At 34.9% G+C, this 14,910-nt stretch overlaps 2 protein-coding genes across 2 annotated transcripts; both read left to right on the plus strand.

The window, feature by feature from the left end:
* Positions 1–5,505: 5,505 nt before the first annotated feature.
* LOC140009694 (putative disease resistance protein At4g10780) lies at positions 5,506–9,608 on the plus strand. Its single transcript, XM_072055899.1, has one exon. The coding sequence runs from the start codon at positions 6,553–6,555 to the stop codon at positions 9,526–9,528; it is 2,976 nt and encodes a 991-aa protein (XP_071912000.1). The 5' UTR covers positions 5,506–6,552; the 3' UTR covers positions 9,529–9,608.
* Positions 9,609–9,987: 379 nt separating this feature from the next.
* Positions 9,988–13,443, plus strand: LOC140016941 (uncharacterized). The gene is made up of 5 exons (XM_072071225.1): positions 9,988–10,095; positions 11,448–11,507; positions 11,591–11,743; positions 11,896–11,923; positions 13,250–13,443. The coding sequence occupies exons 1-5, from the start codon at positions 9,988–9,990 to the stop codon at positions 13,441–13,443; spliced, it is 543 nt and encodes a 180-aa protein (XP_071927326.1).
* Positions 13,444–14,910: the final 1,467 nt, after the last annotated feature.

Below are 14,910 nucleotides of genomic sequence, written 5' to 3' on the forward strand. Positions count from 1 at the left end.
AAGCTTCGGTCGAAAGAGGAGAGGAGAAACATCGGAGAAGAAGGAAAGAAAAGAAAAAGAAAGAAAATGAAGAAAAAGAAAGAAATAGTTTTTGGTTTTTTTTTGTAAAGTTAAAAAGTTGTAATTTGAAAATCAGAAGCTACGGTTAAACGGAAAAATTTTCCTTTTTTTTTAATAATTTTTTTAATTTTTTTTAAAAATTATTTATTTATTTATTTTGTATTATCATTAACAAAATTTATTTTCGTAATTCAAAATTAGAGATTAAAAGGAAATTGAAATTTTTCTCGAGATTTGAATACTTACCTTTCCCGCGAACATGATGCGGGCATATCATGAAGGCACGAAGTGAAGAGCTTCCTAGGTGACTTGACGCGGGCGCATCATGAGGGTCAGAACCCTTCTGACGATAAGCTCTCCAGATGACTTGAAGCGGGCATGTCAAGGGGATCGAAACCCTTTTTACTAAGCACCAGGAAGTCGCAATGTGCCACGCGCCCAGTTGACGCGGGCGCGTCATATCAGATGGATACCTACGAATCATCAAAAACGAAAATTGAAACCAGAAATCAGTCAAACTCAAGGAAAACATATTTAAATTAACTAACAAAAACGAACAAATGACTAAAAGAAATTGGGTTGCCTCCCAATGAGTGCCTTTCTTTAACATTTTTGGCTAGACATTATCATGTTTGTTCATGGAGGATAAAATGTTGTGGCTCATTTTAATGATTCATCCTCTATATAGTCCTGATAACCCTCGTAAATAGACTAATCCTTGAGCACACGAGCTACGATCTTCCATGGACTAGTAAATGGCGTCAAACAAGTCAACGATAATTTGAATTCTCCATTCACTCCTCCCTCACATGCATTTATTGGTCCAAGATATCTTGTCATCTCCACTCTTAATTTATTCCTGTCATGAAATTCAAGATTTTCTGGTATAATAAAGTCAATTTCATTAACAGGAATTGAAGAATAAGAGTCAGGAGAATATTGATTATGGAATGGAAGAGATGTCACCGCATTTGGAGGTTGTTCATTGGATTCATTCACTCGGACGAGTTGATATTGGGGGCTCATTTTTTGCACATTAACTTCCTTTTCAATTGCATTTTTAGATTCATTTCCTTGAAACTCTTGCAGTTTCATGTCATTTGGCCGAATAATTGCACTCTCATCTTCCTCAAGGTTGATGTTGGTCTGTGAGGGCAATTCTTCACAAATGTGAGAAGCCAATTGCGTTATCCTGGATGTCAATAGATGCACTTGATTCGCCATCCCGGATGTCAATAGTTGCACTTGATCCGCCATGTTACGAATACTCATTTGTGTCTCCTGATGAAATCGATATGTATTAGCAGCTAGTAATTCAATCATTTCTTCAAAAGACATACCTGACATGGATGATGGTTGTTGAGACTCTTGCTGTTGAAAATTCATTGGCTCGGTCGCATAATTAAAATTGGAATTATCCTACCATTCTTGATCATACCTGTTTGGGTAAGGGTCATACCACGTTTGAAATCGAGGTGAAAAATCTCCAAAAGTATCAATTGGAGCACTTAGATTATCTTGAAATGCGGGGCATGTGTCGGTTGAATAACCTGAGGTAAAATAAGTTCCATAATTTGCAACAGGCCATTGATCATTAGGAAAAACACGAGTCTCATAACCCCATTTAGGAATAAAGTCCAGTCTATCATCAAAATACGGAATATTAGCAGCCATAAACTATATAAAAAATAAGAGAAAAATAAATAAAAAAATGAAAACAAGATGAATTCAAAAAGAAACAAATTAATCTGGCACCAGTCCCCGACAACGGCGCCAAAAATTGACAGGTTGTCGAAATCTGTACAATAATAAAATAAACCTAATTGCCAGTTAAGGTAACCAAAACCCGATTCGAAGTATTGGAGCAGGGATTCTAGGTGTGCAATAGGTTATTTGATTCACTCTGTTCCTTAAGAGTTTGCTTGATCCGATATACCCGAATGGGATGGCTTTTTTCACAAATAATTATGAATATGTAGACAAGGCAAGTAGGGTCGTATCCTCAAGGATTGGGGATATTTGTCTCTTTAGAAATTCAAAGTAACACAGGGGGTGTTTTTATAAAAGGTGGCAATTAAAACAATTCAACTAAGAATAAAAGAGCCAACTAAAAATTAAATGACAATTCACTAAAATCAGGATAATAATAATTAAAGGTCTAGCCAAGAAATAACTTCAGCAATGATTCACCTAATTGATCATCGATGCAAAGGCAATTCCAATTATTTACTAATAAATAGGTTATAACTGCCAAACAAGCGATGACAATCAACTCCTTTTTACTGTATCGATGATTAAGGTACGCCTGTTAATCACTGCTCTAATTGAGAAATAATCCTAGGTACGCCCGTAAGATTTAATTCCCCATTTGCCTTACGTATTAGAAGAGCCCTATTTTAACCAAATAACGCACTACCAGGTTTATTTTAGATTAGCCCGCATATTCCCCTGACACAAATCCAATCATGCCAGTTGTCACTATTTCAGAGTAATTAAACAATTACGGATTTAATGCCCTAATTGACAATAGGTTACTAAATTAACTAATTATCCGGATCCAAAACAATCAATTAATTGAACAATCATAAGCACTGTAATCAGAGAATATGCGAATACTAATAAATAAAAGAAAAAGATAAAATTAAATCGATCTCATAATTTTTAGGCGAACCAAAGTCTCAATTATTTCTTGACTAGAAAAGGGGATTTAGTTCATTCCTGACAAGAAGGACCCACACAAAATTGCAGCAATAGTTGCGGCCATTGTCTCCGTGATTGGCTAAATTCAACTCGGAGAAATCAAGAAAAAAGGCAAGCTACAGGAAGTAATTCAATGTCTTCATTTGGTTTTGACATACGAATAATGGAACCACAAGAAGACGAAACGGAAAAGTCAAAAGCTAAACTACTGCTAGTTGTCTCCTATTTCTAATTTCTATCTAATGCCTCCTGTGCGGATCCCCTACAGAGGAAGAAAAGAGAGAGCGTCCCCCCCTAACGGAATAGAAGACTTCAGCCTTTTCGTCCTTTTTTCCATGCTGTCTTTCGCCAAATTACCAAAAAGGGATCGCGTCTTGACGTTTCAAAAATGCCCCTGCTACTTGAACTCTTTCCTGATGATTGTCAAATTGATACTTGTTATGGTATTTTCGTTCTACTCCCTAAAATAAATGCAAATTACTAAAAGTGAGTAGAATCTAACAATTAATCCATAACAGATTAGGTAATATGAGAAATTAATAATAAAATAAATGATAAAATTACAACTTATCACTATATTCAAAAGTTCTTTTATACTATATACGCAATTATTCAAAAGTTAAACCAGCAAATACTATATAGTATATACTGAATTATATATTAGCTGCCACAACTTTTCTTTATCAACATATTTTACTAAGACAACATCTATCGTGAATATACCCCATGATCAATAAGTATAAGTAACAATAAACTAAATTAACCAAGGATGTATCCTATTATCTCTTGGAGTCGCTTTTCCTCGCACATCATCACATGGAAGAATTTGTTAAAATATTTGTCATTGACCCCCCTATGAAGCGTAGAAAATGAACCCCTTGGAAAGCCTCGTCAATTCTTCAAACATCAACCGGCATCTCAAGAGCAGTCCTTCCTTCTGTTAACTTCAGATCTAAAGGAGAAAACTTCCTGTTGAACTCATGCTCTTTATACTTGATCCTTGTCTCGTTTAATTGTTTGAATTCTTGCCACGGCTCTGAATCGAATCCCGTTTGCCTCTATTTCTTGGAGAATATTGCAGGAGAAATTTGCTTTTTGTTGAATTTGAGTAGTCCTCCAGAACAAAACCGAATTCTTCATCAAGTTTTGGAAACTTCAGCACTTGTTCAGCTGTGCAAGCCGTCCAGGTACAAAGGTTACTTCTTAAAGTTCCCTTTTGAACCTTCACTGTAAAAGGGTACATGCAGATGTAGCATTTCTATCGCGTTTTGCAATCATGTTTTGGATTGATTGCACTTTTGCAGCCTTGACATTTTTTCCAATTTCTGCTTGGCACGTCAGTCGTTTATCAAGCTGCTTTTTCTTTTTCTTTGTCCTCTTTTTTGCCAAGAAACATTTGTTGAGTTCTTCATGTGACTTATTAAAACTCAGATAATCCCTGATAAAGAAGCAGCCAAGAAAAAAAAAATCACTTCAATTAGTAGCATTTTTTGGTCGGTGTACTTATTTAATTACTTAAACATATTGCTTGCTTGGGTGCATACTTGAGCAAGTACTTTTTCTATTTGATAATGTGTAATTTTGAATTTCTAAAGCATATTTATCTCTTCATTTAGTTTAAAACTTATAACAAAATTGTTAGAGTTAATTTTTTTATTTTTTTGAAAAACAAAAGCTAGTCTAAATACACCAATTTTGAGGTTGTTCAAAAAGTGCTTTAGGCTCTGTTTGGATTGAAGGAAAGGAAGGGAAAGGAAAGGAGAGGATACCAATAAAAAATAAAGGAAAGGAAAGTAGAGAAAAGTGGTCGCCATCCATCTTTTTTGGATTAAGTATGAAAGGAAAAGAAAGGAAATACTAAATTTTTGTTTGGATTGAAGAATGAAAGAAAGTAATGGAAAAGATTAGGTGTTAATTTAGTGGAAAAGATAGAGAAAAATGATCTTTAAAAAAAATTAAATTATTTCAATTAATTTAGTTTCATTTTCCTCCACTTTAGCCCAAAAGAATAATTCAACAAAATAAGTAGATCCTTCCCCTCCCTTTCCCTCTCTATCCTATCTTTTCCCTCCTCAAAAGTCAATCCAAATGACAAAAACCAAACTTGAATTCTTCTCATTTCCTTCCCCTCCAATTCCCTCAATCCAAATGGTGCCTTAATATCCAAAAGTTCTAATTCTAAATTCAAAGAGTGGTGTTCACCAAATACATTAAAAGTGCTTTTTACCAAAAGCACTGCAACTCCAAAACAGTGCTTAAAGGCCTTTTTATATTTCACATTTTTCACTTTTATTCTTAGTTATAACTCCTTGTCTGGTATGCATAAATGGCTAGAATGGAAGGTCTTTCCACAATTCCACACAGAATGGCAGGGAGAAGAATTTATCATTCTAATGTCTAATACACAAATCAAAACGAAATATTTATTTATTTTCCGGTATTTGGTATAATCCATGTTTAGATGTCAGAATGGAATACAATTAATTCAAATTTAACTTAATTGTCCTGGATTAGTTTATAGGACATAACATGTTTATTTGTTATACAACGTTATTCATTTGTTTATGTGAAATTTGACATTTTTTTTGCTTTCGTAATAATTGATTATTGATATTAAAATTTTTCAATTGAAACATTTAATTCATTCTAGCATATAGATTTTTAGGTTAAAATTTTACTTCCACTAGCAATATAATTAATTAACTAGCAATGTAAAATATAAATTACATGAATCCAAACAAATATAATACATTTTTTAAATTTTATTATGTTTTAATTTTTATATAAAATACAAAATAATTTCACACCATTATTCAAAAGTTAAAGAATAGATTACCTTAAAATATTTGTTTGCTACTAAAAAAGAAAAAAAATTATTTTAAGCACAATAAAAATTGTTTATTAAGAAAAATTACACTTAACTATTAATTGAGCTCACAAATATTTTAAGACATTGTAACGGAGTAAAAAGATTTATAAGGATAAGGTTGGGAAGAGCTTTCCTGAGATTTTTTAAGGAATGTGATTCTAGGAAAAAATTGAAATGCGACTCCCAATTGCCCCCATCTGTCCTTGCACTTCCCTTTCCTCTCCTCTACTCCCTACCATTTTCAGAGTTCTCAATTCCTGTATAACTTCTTCACAAATGGCGCTCCAATTAGACGATTCCTACCCTTTTACCAAAATACATCTGCCTCAATTTCCTTCGACCCCTGAATTGATAGTTTCGATTTAATCTTTGTATTCAACTTCAAACTAAATTACTCTGTTTTGTAACTGATGACCAATTAGAAGGAATTGAGACTTCATACTGAATTACTCTCTTCTATACCAATTCCAATTAGAAGGAATCGAATATGAGGTAGAGCTGGTTTCCTGGTGGTTTGTGGTTTGTGTTGAAGCTTTTGTAAGTCTTATTGTGGTACCATATTTAATGGTTTGAACAGATTGCCAATTGGGTTGTCAATTTTTCAAGATTCATTGTAGCCCACCAGTTTGTGATTATTTTCAATGAATGGCACATGACCATAACCACTCGCAGGCATGGCATCGTGTTGTTCTTGTTTAAGCTAGGAAAAGCTAAGGAAATTTAGTGCCAAACACAAACAAAATTTAAGCTAGACATCTGGGTAGACATAGTGTTTGTAAGTTTAAAACTCACAGACGTTTGTGACGGTACAAGTCTCGGATCCACAAATTTAAATCTATAGTAGATTTTTGCTTATCGATCCAGTTGCCATATCAATCTTCAAGTTTCTGATGTGATTTCCTTTAGGAATTTGTCTAGGTATAATGATTGATAAACTTAAAGACCTAGCTACAGACCTTGGAGTGAAATGGCTACAAGACTACCTTGGCCTTGAGGAAAAGCTGGAAAATCTTGAAACAAGAATTAATCTAGTGAAATATCGAGCGATTGATATGGTGACATTGACCAAATTGCAATCAGGGAAGAAAAGGAAGAAGGAGGTTGAAGAATGGCTTAAAAAGGTTGAAAGAAAGAAAATAGAATTCAGGGATTTGAGAGCACAAGTCCAGCAAGCTAGATTTTACTCTCGTATACAACTCGTACGACGTGTTGAAACGATGATGGGGGAAGTAGAGGATCTCGTTCAGCAGGGAGCATTTTCTGGAGGCCTTTTTCTAGATGTATATGACACAAAAGGAGTGCCACTACTGGCAACAACATGGAAAGGTCAAGCATTTGAACAAAATCTGAGAGAAATCTGGGAATGTGTAATGGATGATGAGATATTCAGCATTGGCATCTATGGTATGGGGGGTGTAGGCAAAACAACACTAGCCACGCATGTCCACAACAATCTTCTAAAAGAAGCAAAATTTTCAGGACATGTTTGTTGGATAACTGTATCACAGGAGGCCAACATTCACAAATTGCAGAAGGACATTGCGAAGTTCTTACCTGTAGATCTTTCATGTGAGGATAACGACAGGAAGAGAGCAGCTCAACTATTCCAGGCATTGAAGAGGAGGAGAAATTTTGTGCTCATATTGGATGATGTCTGGACACATTTTGATTTAGAGAATGTGGGAATTCCTCTCCGAGTAGATGGGAGCAAATTGATTATAACTAGTAGATCATTAGATGTGTGTTGTGCCATGGGTTGCCAAAAGGAAGTTAAAGTGAAACCGCTTTGTTATCAGGAAGCTTGGACGCTTTTTCTAGAGAAACTTGGTTGTTGCAGACCACAACCTCCAGATATAGAAGAGATAGCCAAGTCTATGGTGAAAAATTGTGCAGGCTTACCGCTAGGGATCATAACAGTGGCTGGAAGCATGAAAGGGACAGATGACATTCATGAGTGGAGGGATGCATTGGAAGAATTGGAGGACCCTGTCGCTAGACAAGATTGTGAGGTATTCAAAATCTTGCATTACAGCTATAGTCGTTTGCGCGATCAAAGATTGAAAGATTGCTTCTTGTATTGTTCATTGTACCCTGAAGATTGTGAAATTCCAAGAGATGAATTGATAGCAAGCTATATCAGAGAAAGACTCGTAGACAAAAGAAGAACCAGACAAGCAGAGTTTGACCAGGGTCATGCATTACTGAATAAACTTGAGAATGCATGTTTGTTGGAAGGTGTTGTAAAGATCAAAGAAGATGATACAGAAGCAAAATATGTAAAGATGCATGATTTGATGAGAGACATGGCCCTAAAGATAACAAAGACTAAACCCAAGTACCTGGTGAAAGCTGGAATTTGGCTGAGAGATATACCTGACAAGAGTGAGTGGAAAGAGGATTTAGACAAGGTATCATTGAGATTTAACGTTGTATCATCAATCCCTTTAGGCATATCGCCCAATTGTCCTAAACTTTCCACCTTATCATTATGGGGCAATGAGTTGACGTCAATGCCATGTTCATTCTTTGCTCATTTTGGTGCCCTCCAAGTTTTGGATTTAAGTTGTAACCGTAGCCTTGAAGAGCTACCTAATTGCATATCAGAATTGGAGAGACTTACAGCACTATTGTTATTTTCATGTCGGGACCTCAGATTTGTGCCATCCTTGGAAAAGCTCAAAGCATTAAGAGAGTTGGATTTGTCTGATACTAAAATAAGTGATGTACCTGAAGGCCTCGAAGGATTGGTCAATCTCAAGTGCCTAAATATGGTTCAGACAAATTTGGAGATGATATCAGAAGGGATTATATCCAAACTCTCCTGTCTTCAGAGCCTCGGAATTCCAAGACAAGTATCAGTACAAGTAGAAGAATTAGAATCACTGAAGCAGTTGGAAGAATTTATCGGTGGGTTCCCTGAGGCTAATTCATTCAGCCGATTCGTCAGATCTCGCCAGCGCTTCAACAGGCCTAGTTTTTATGTTATCCAAGTAGGTTCAGGGCTACTAAAAGGATTGAGTGGACATTTTCAACAAATGGCCAGCAAAAGGGTAGTTTTCAGTTTTACAAATGTTAACCCTGGAGGCGAAAAAAGAGCAAATATACTTCCAGATGACATTCAAGAACTAGAAATCTGTGCTTGTCAAGGATTAGGCAGCTGCTTGAATGATACTTTTGCTGAGTTCAATACTCAAACAAGAGGCTTGACACATTGCTTGATTGAAGGGAGTAGCGAGATAAGATCCCTCTTGAAGTTGTCCTCTTCAGAAGACCAATTTGTCATAAAGGGACAAAATTCTGCTTGCGCTCCATTGCAAAACCTCAAGCATCTACGACTCATTTGTTTGTCAAACTTCAATGGACTCTTTGAGTGGGACTCAGTAGCTAACGCAATTCCTCCACCTAGCACTTTTTCTTGCCTTAGATCTTTGTTCATTGATCGTTGTGGCAAGCTCAAGAAGTTGTTCACACCAAGGCTGCTACAATCCGTGCAAAGTCTTGAAGTACTTAAGGTCTGGGGTTGTAACGAACTGGAGGAGATAGTATCAAACGATGAAGAAGGCTACTTTAGTTTTACTTCAAGCAACAAAGATTCATGCTCAAGGGCCACTATCAGTTGCCTCCCAAATCTCAAGAAATTGGCTGTGCTAGGAAATCCTAAACTAAGGAATATTTGCAAGGGGCTCCTGATTTGTAACTCTATTGAGAGAATTGAGGTAATAAGCTGCCGAAATCTGGGAAGCTTACCTCCCTTCCTACCCTCCATCAATGGGCAACCTTCTGCACCCCCAGCACTTAAAGTGATCCAAATATCTCTACTTGGTTGGGAGTCATTGAAATGGGACAATCCTTACATGAAGAAGATCCTTCAACCTTTTGTTCGTTATGGTGAATTTTGAGAATAATGTCAAGCTTGACAAATTAGAATTGTACAAAGATTCTTAAGAATATGCCAAGGTCGGAACTCGTATTTATCCAATGTAATTTTTGCCATTAGCTTAGAGTTTGTCATTTAATAAAATTATGATGTGTTTTATTTAAAAAAAAAGGAAAAAAAATTCTTTTACTCGTGATTTTAATCATTTAAGCTTTTCATTGTTATTCTCCATAAGAAAGTGAAAACCATGAAATTTGGGCATATCCATGCCAACAATATATATATTCCACTTACTTTGGGACCATTTCTGCAAGAGTTCCAGAGAACACATTTGAAGATTCACATTACTAAGTCCAAAAGTATAATTAAGGTCAAACATAATTAGTCAGAAGTTTTATTCAAGTCCGGAGAAAGAAATTCCAAACTCACTTCTTTGGAAACATGGTAGTTTGATACTTGAGGATGAAGTTGGCAAGTTAAGATGTTGTACACTGTTCGTGATGTTAAAGCAATCGTGGAGAGCATCATTGGCTTCCCTCTTTATGATCTGAGCCTAATTTATGATGGCAAAAAGCTTAATGATTCAAAGGTCCAATCTTGTCACAATATTACAGCAGAATCAACCTTACTGATGCTAGCGCAAAAAATTTTTCAGATATCTGTCGGGTATTACAATTTAATCTTGACGTGCATCAAGATTGTTTGATCAAAGCTGTGAAGAACAAGATTTTTGATAGGCTAGGATTCCCAGTTGATTCCCAGATTCTGGAATGTAGAGGAATACCTCTAAGCAGTCGTCAGCATTTAGCTAGTTACAACATTCAGAGAAAGTCCATAATTCAACTGTAAAATCTTGCCAGTTAATTGAATTACCCAAGAAAGCAACATCTTCTTGTGCAAGGCTGAAAGGACATTTTTCAAGACTTACAGTCTTTTTGCATTTCAGATTACTTTTAACTGTAAAGAAAAATATTGGAGTGTTGATCATAGCTTTTCATTTCTTCTAATTTTCTTGTGAAACTGTTGGTATTTGTTTTGGAAATGGGCTTCTTATAGCTAAAACAAATTGATTCCTCCTTTAAACTAGTTGCATATGAGGAAAGCCTAACAAAAGATGCTAACTGTATTAAACTCAGAGAGGATTTCTGATTTAATCAGTGCAACAGTTGATGCTAACTTTTGCTCATTCGAGTAGTATTACCATGCTATGTGACTGAACAAGTTCCCTAGTTGTTGGACAAGAAAACAGATAAAATTACAGATGACGGTGTCTAATGTAATATGTTGTGTTTCTTTTCCTCCAGTGCAATGTAGCTGAATAATTACTTTAGCTTTTTTGTCTAACATAATTCAATTCAATGTGCAAATTCTAAGACAATACCTCTATACCTGCTGAAGTTGTAGTAGTGTAAAACCCTTTTTTTTTTTTTTTGAGATTATTGGTTTGCCTTTTCTTTTCATACATTGGACATTTTTCCCCGTTTGGGTTTGGCTACACTTTGCACTCAATATTTAAATTAGCAGCCCAAGCAATTGAGGATTGTGAGCAATTTTTTGTTATTGTTATTCAGAAGCAATATAAAAAGGATGAAGTCTTTGTAAAAAAATATTTGGGAAGTCCATCGGAAAATCACCAATTTGACAAGAAAAAAGGGAAGATTGAAAGTCATGTACAGGATCTACAGACCAAATAGATGATCAAATAGGTTCGAGGGGTGACATCATTTTTATTATTACACATTGTTCCCTTTATCCTCCTGAATTTTACTTGAATTCATGTACTTCAGATTTTTTTTTTCTTTTGATTAAATACAAGTGCTAAAAGAATTGGAGCGTCAAAATTCTTAGTTGCAAAGCAAGCAATCCAGGGTGTCACTTTCAAATTTGAATTAAGTAGATTTTCTGAGTACTCTTTTTTTGGCTGTTGTTACTGTTTTGCAGATAAATATATGCTTGCCTGTTATGAAACCGGTTGCTTTGAAAGTGAAGAAATCAGATACAGTTAGAAAAGTGAAAGCAATGTTGAAAGAAAAGAAAAGAATATGTGAATGTCTTCTGGAATTCTTTTCTGCTGGTCATGGGAGGATGATCAAAATCTGGGCTCAGTTGGGATTCAGCAGAATACTAATCTCCATGTTTTTGTTCAAAATTTGCTGTCAACGAGACTGTTTATCAAGAGAGCATCTGATCAGAGAGTCCTCCAGATTGATGCAGAGGCTTCTGATACCATCCACAATGTTTAATATCAAATGTTTAATTGAGGCCAAAGACGGGATCTGATAGGATGTAATTTGTTGCTAAATTTACAATTATTTTTCCCTTGATTTTAACCAAATATTATTTTAATTAATAGATTCTACCTATATTTGATTAATTGTGTTAATTGTAGGGAGGTGGAGTAAAAAGTGATAAAAGAGGTGATTTTTCAAGAATTACTGTCAAGTCCTTATGATTCGGGAATTTACTACGCATGGGATTTCCTAATTCGAGTCAAATATGGACATCTTTGGTGGAATTTGAAAGACTTTAATTATCTTTGTTAGTTGTAGAGTTGAATTAGAAAACATGAGTTATTATTGTTTTTATTTCCTTTTTTCTAATTAGACAATAGGCCTTTGTTATGAGTATTAGATATCAAATAGGAAGCAAAAGAACAAGGGAAGTCCGCCGAGTCCCGTTTGATTAGTACTTCTTAGGGAGGAAAAGGGTCAGTCAGCTATATATATTAGCAGACTAGCCACTTAGATTAGGTTTTATCTTTGTTTCGGTTGGCCGCATGTCTTCACGTTGGGAATTTTCCCAACAACGAAGAACTAAATTCTCGTTTTCTAGTCGAAAGTCAACTTGAAGATTCGGTTCCAAACATATGTGAGATCGAATTATTTTTATTTATTTATTTTATTCATTGGTATTCGTATGTTTTCTGGTTTAACTTCTTAGGATTGTTTTGTTATTTGAATGTCAAGGGCCCGATATTCGAATTAATTTAATAATCTACCGCCAAATTAACCAATTAAATCTATAATTGTTTGATTGGTTAATACTAGTGACGACTAGCGTGATTGGTCCCATGTTAGGAAAACGTATAATCTAATTTAAACAAATCCCCGTAGCGTATTTATTGATTAAAGTTGGGCTTTTCTAATTCTTAATACAATCGAGGAATTAAATTCTACGGTCGCACTTAGGGTTATTTCTTGGTTAGGCAAATAGTTAACGATTGTACCTTGACTATCAATAAAGTAAGAAAAAGTTGGTTGTTTATCGTTTGTATAGCAACTATAACCAATCTATTAACTAGTAATTGAATTATCTTTACATCGATGATCAATTGAATGGACCGTATATAAAAAGTTGCACCTTTGCCTAGAATCGTATCTATTGTTGATTAATTCCTGTTTATTTTTGTGAGTTGCTTTTATTTAGTTAATTAGTTATTTTTATATTTTTGTAAAAACCCCCATCTCTGAATTCTAAAAGAAATAAATTATCCCTAATCCCTGTGGATTTGATACTCGCCTATATATAAAATTTGTATTTTTCTTAAGTAGGTAATTATTTTTGCACAGGCTCGACACCTGTCAGGATCCCTTGTGATAAGTTCAGTCTAATTTATTCCAGTAAGCCCCTTGAGGATGATCATGAAACCTTAGCCTCTCTCGATATCCAGGGTGAATCAACTCTTCATATGGTGCTTTGGCCAAGAGATGTATTGCCAATCTCTGTGAAAATGTAAAATGAAGAGTTGTTGAAGAGGGAAGTCAAGTCGTTGTACACTGTTCGCGATGTTAAAGCAATCGTGGAGAGCATCGTTGGCTTCCCTGTGAATGAACACAGCCTAATGTGTGATGGACAACAACTTGATGATTCAAAGGTCCTATCTTCTTATCATATTGCTGCAGAATCCATCTTAAAGATGTTAGTGCAGAATATTTAGATACTTGTTAAGGATGGTTTCAAAACAATTACTCTTGATGTGTGTCAAGATGTTATGATCAGAATTGTGAAGGACAAGATTTTTCACATAACAGGATTGCGAGCTAATCCCCTGTTTTTGGAATCCCTGTTTTTGGAATATGGGGGAAAACCTCTAGATAATTTTCAGAGTTTGCCTAGATATAACATTTAGAGAGTGTCCACACTTCATCTAAGGAGGTTTGGGATGTTTTTAATTGTATTAACCAGAAAAGAATATGATGTTGTGCAAGAAAGATTGAGACATCCTTTGTCAAGATTTTGCTTTCTGATGCTAATGGATATAATCTTGGTGATTTGTCAAAGTGGAGTTTGTTGCTTTCACTACTGTCTTGTCTTCGTGATGGACTCATTTAAAGGTTATCAAATCAGTTTTGCTGTGAATAATTCAAAGCTAAAATATCCAATTTTGTCAAAAAATGTGAAAGCAATGTTTGAGTCAGGAGGGGAGAGTAATGCTTTGTTTCAGGAGCTTTTGCCTAGAGCTGGTCATAGGATTCAATTAGACTACTAAGTATGACACTAGCTAATCATAGAATTCGGAGGGATTAGTGACTTTCAAATTATCTGAAGTAGAAGATGATAATTGGTCATGGAAGGATATATTATGGTTGATACATGAATTTGTGATCCCATCTTTGTATCAAATGTTCGATTGGGGCCAAACAAAGGGTACATTCACATAACTTTGATTGAAGATGATATTGTAGAACGTTTAGCCTTTCTGGATATTCAAGGGGAAATTTTCTATGACTTGAAGTTTCTTGTTGTCACAGAACAGACAAAATCTTCAAGGCAGATAGAATTTGTTTGCATAATGGAACTTACATTTTTTGCACATTTTTGGATAATGGAACACAAAAAAGATGGACTTTCTTCCTATTTTGCAACTTTTTCTTTTTAATTGTATTTGAATCAAAAAAATAAAAGATATATGAGACTCATTGACGTGATTGGGAAATTTTTATGAAACCTAATCATAAGGGTGTATAATAACCAAACAATTCGACTCAACTCGTGAGTAACTCGGTCAAAGATTCGACTTTAATTTGGTGTTGATTGAATTCAAGTAGGGTTCTGCCTACTTGATAAGAAATTTAAGTGAGTACAAATAGGAAAACCAAAACTCAAGTATCTTGTACAATATGATTTTTTATTATTTATTGTGAAATTACATTTATGAGTAAGATATATAGTTATGAAATTTACCCCAATAAAAAAACCAAGCTTGAGAACCTTCTGTTATATATTTTGATTCTATCCAATTCCTATATCTTCATATAGTCAGATTTAGTCGCAAGAGAAGAGAAAATTACAAACAAGCACTATTTTAACTGTAACACGAAATCCAATTTAACACACAAAAGAGGATAAACGAATTATACAACAATAATGAGTAAAGAAAAAAAAATAGTTACAGTCAAGCATA

The sequence above is a fragment of the Coffea arabica genome, chromosome 1e (genome assembly GCF_036785885.1).
Source record: "Coffea arabica cultivar ET-39 chromosome 1e, Coffea Arabica ET-39 HiFi, whole genome shotgun sequence".
Lineage (NCBI taxonomy): Eukaryota > Viridiplantae > Streptophyta > Magnoliopsida > Gentianales > Rubiaceae > Coffea > Coffea arabica.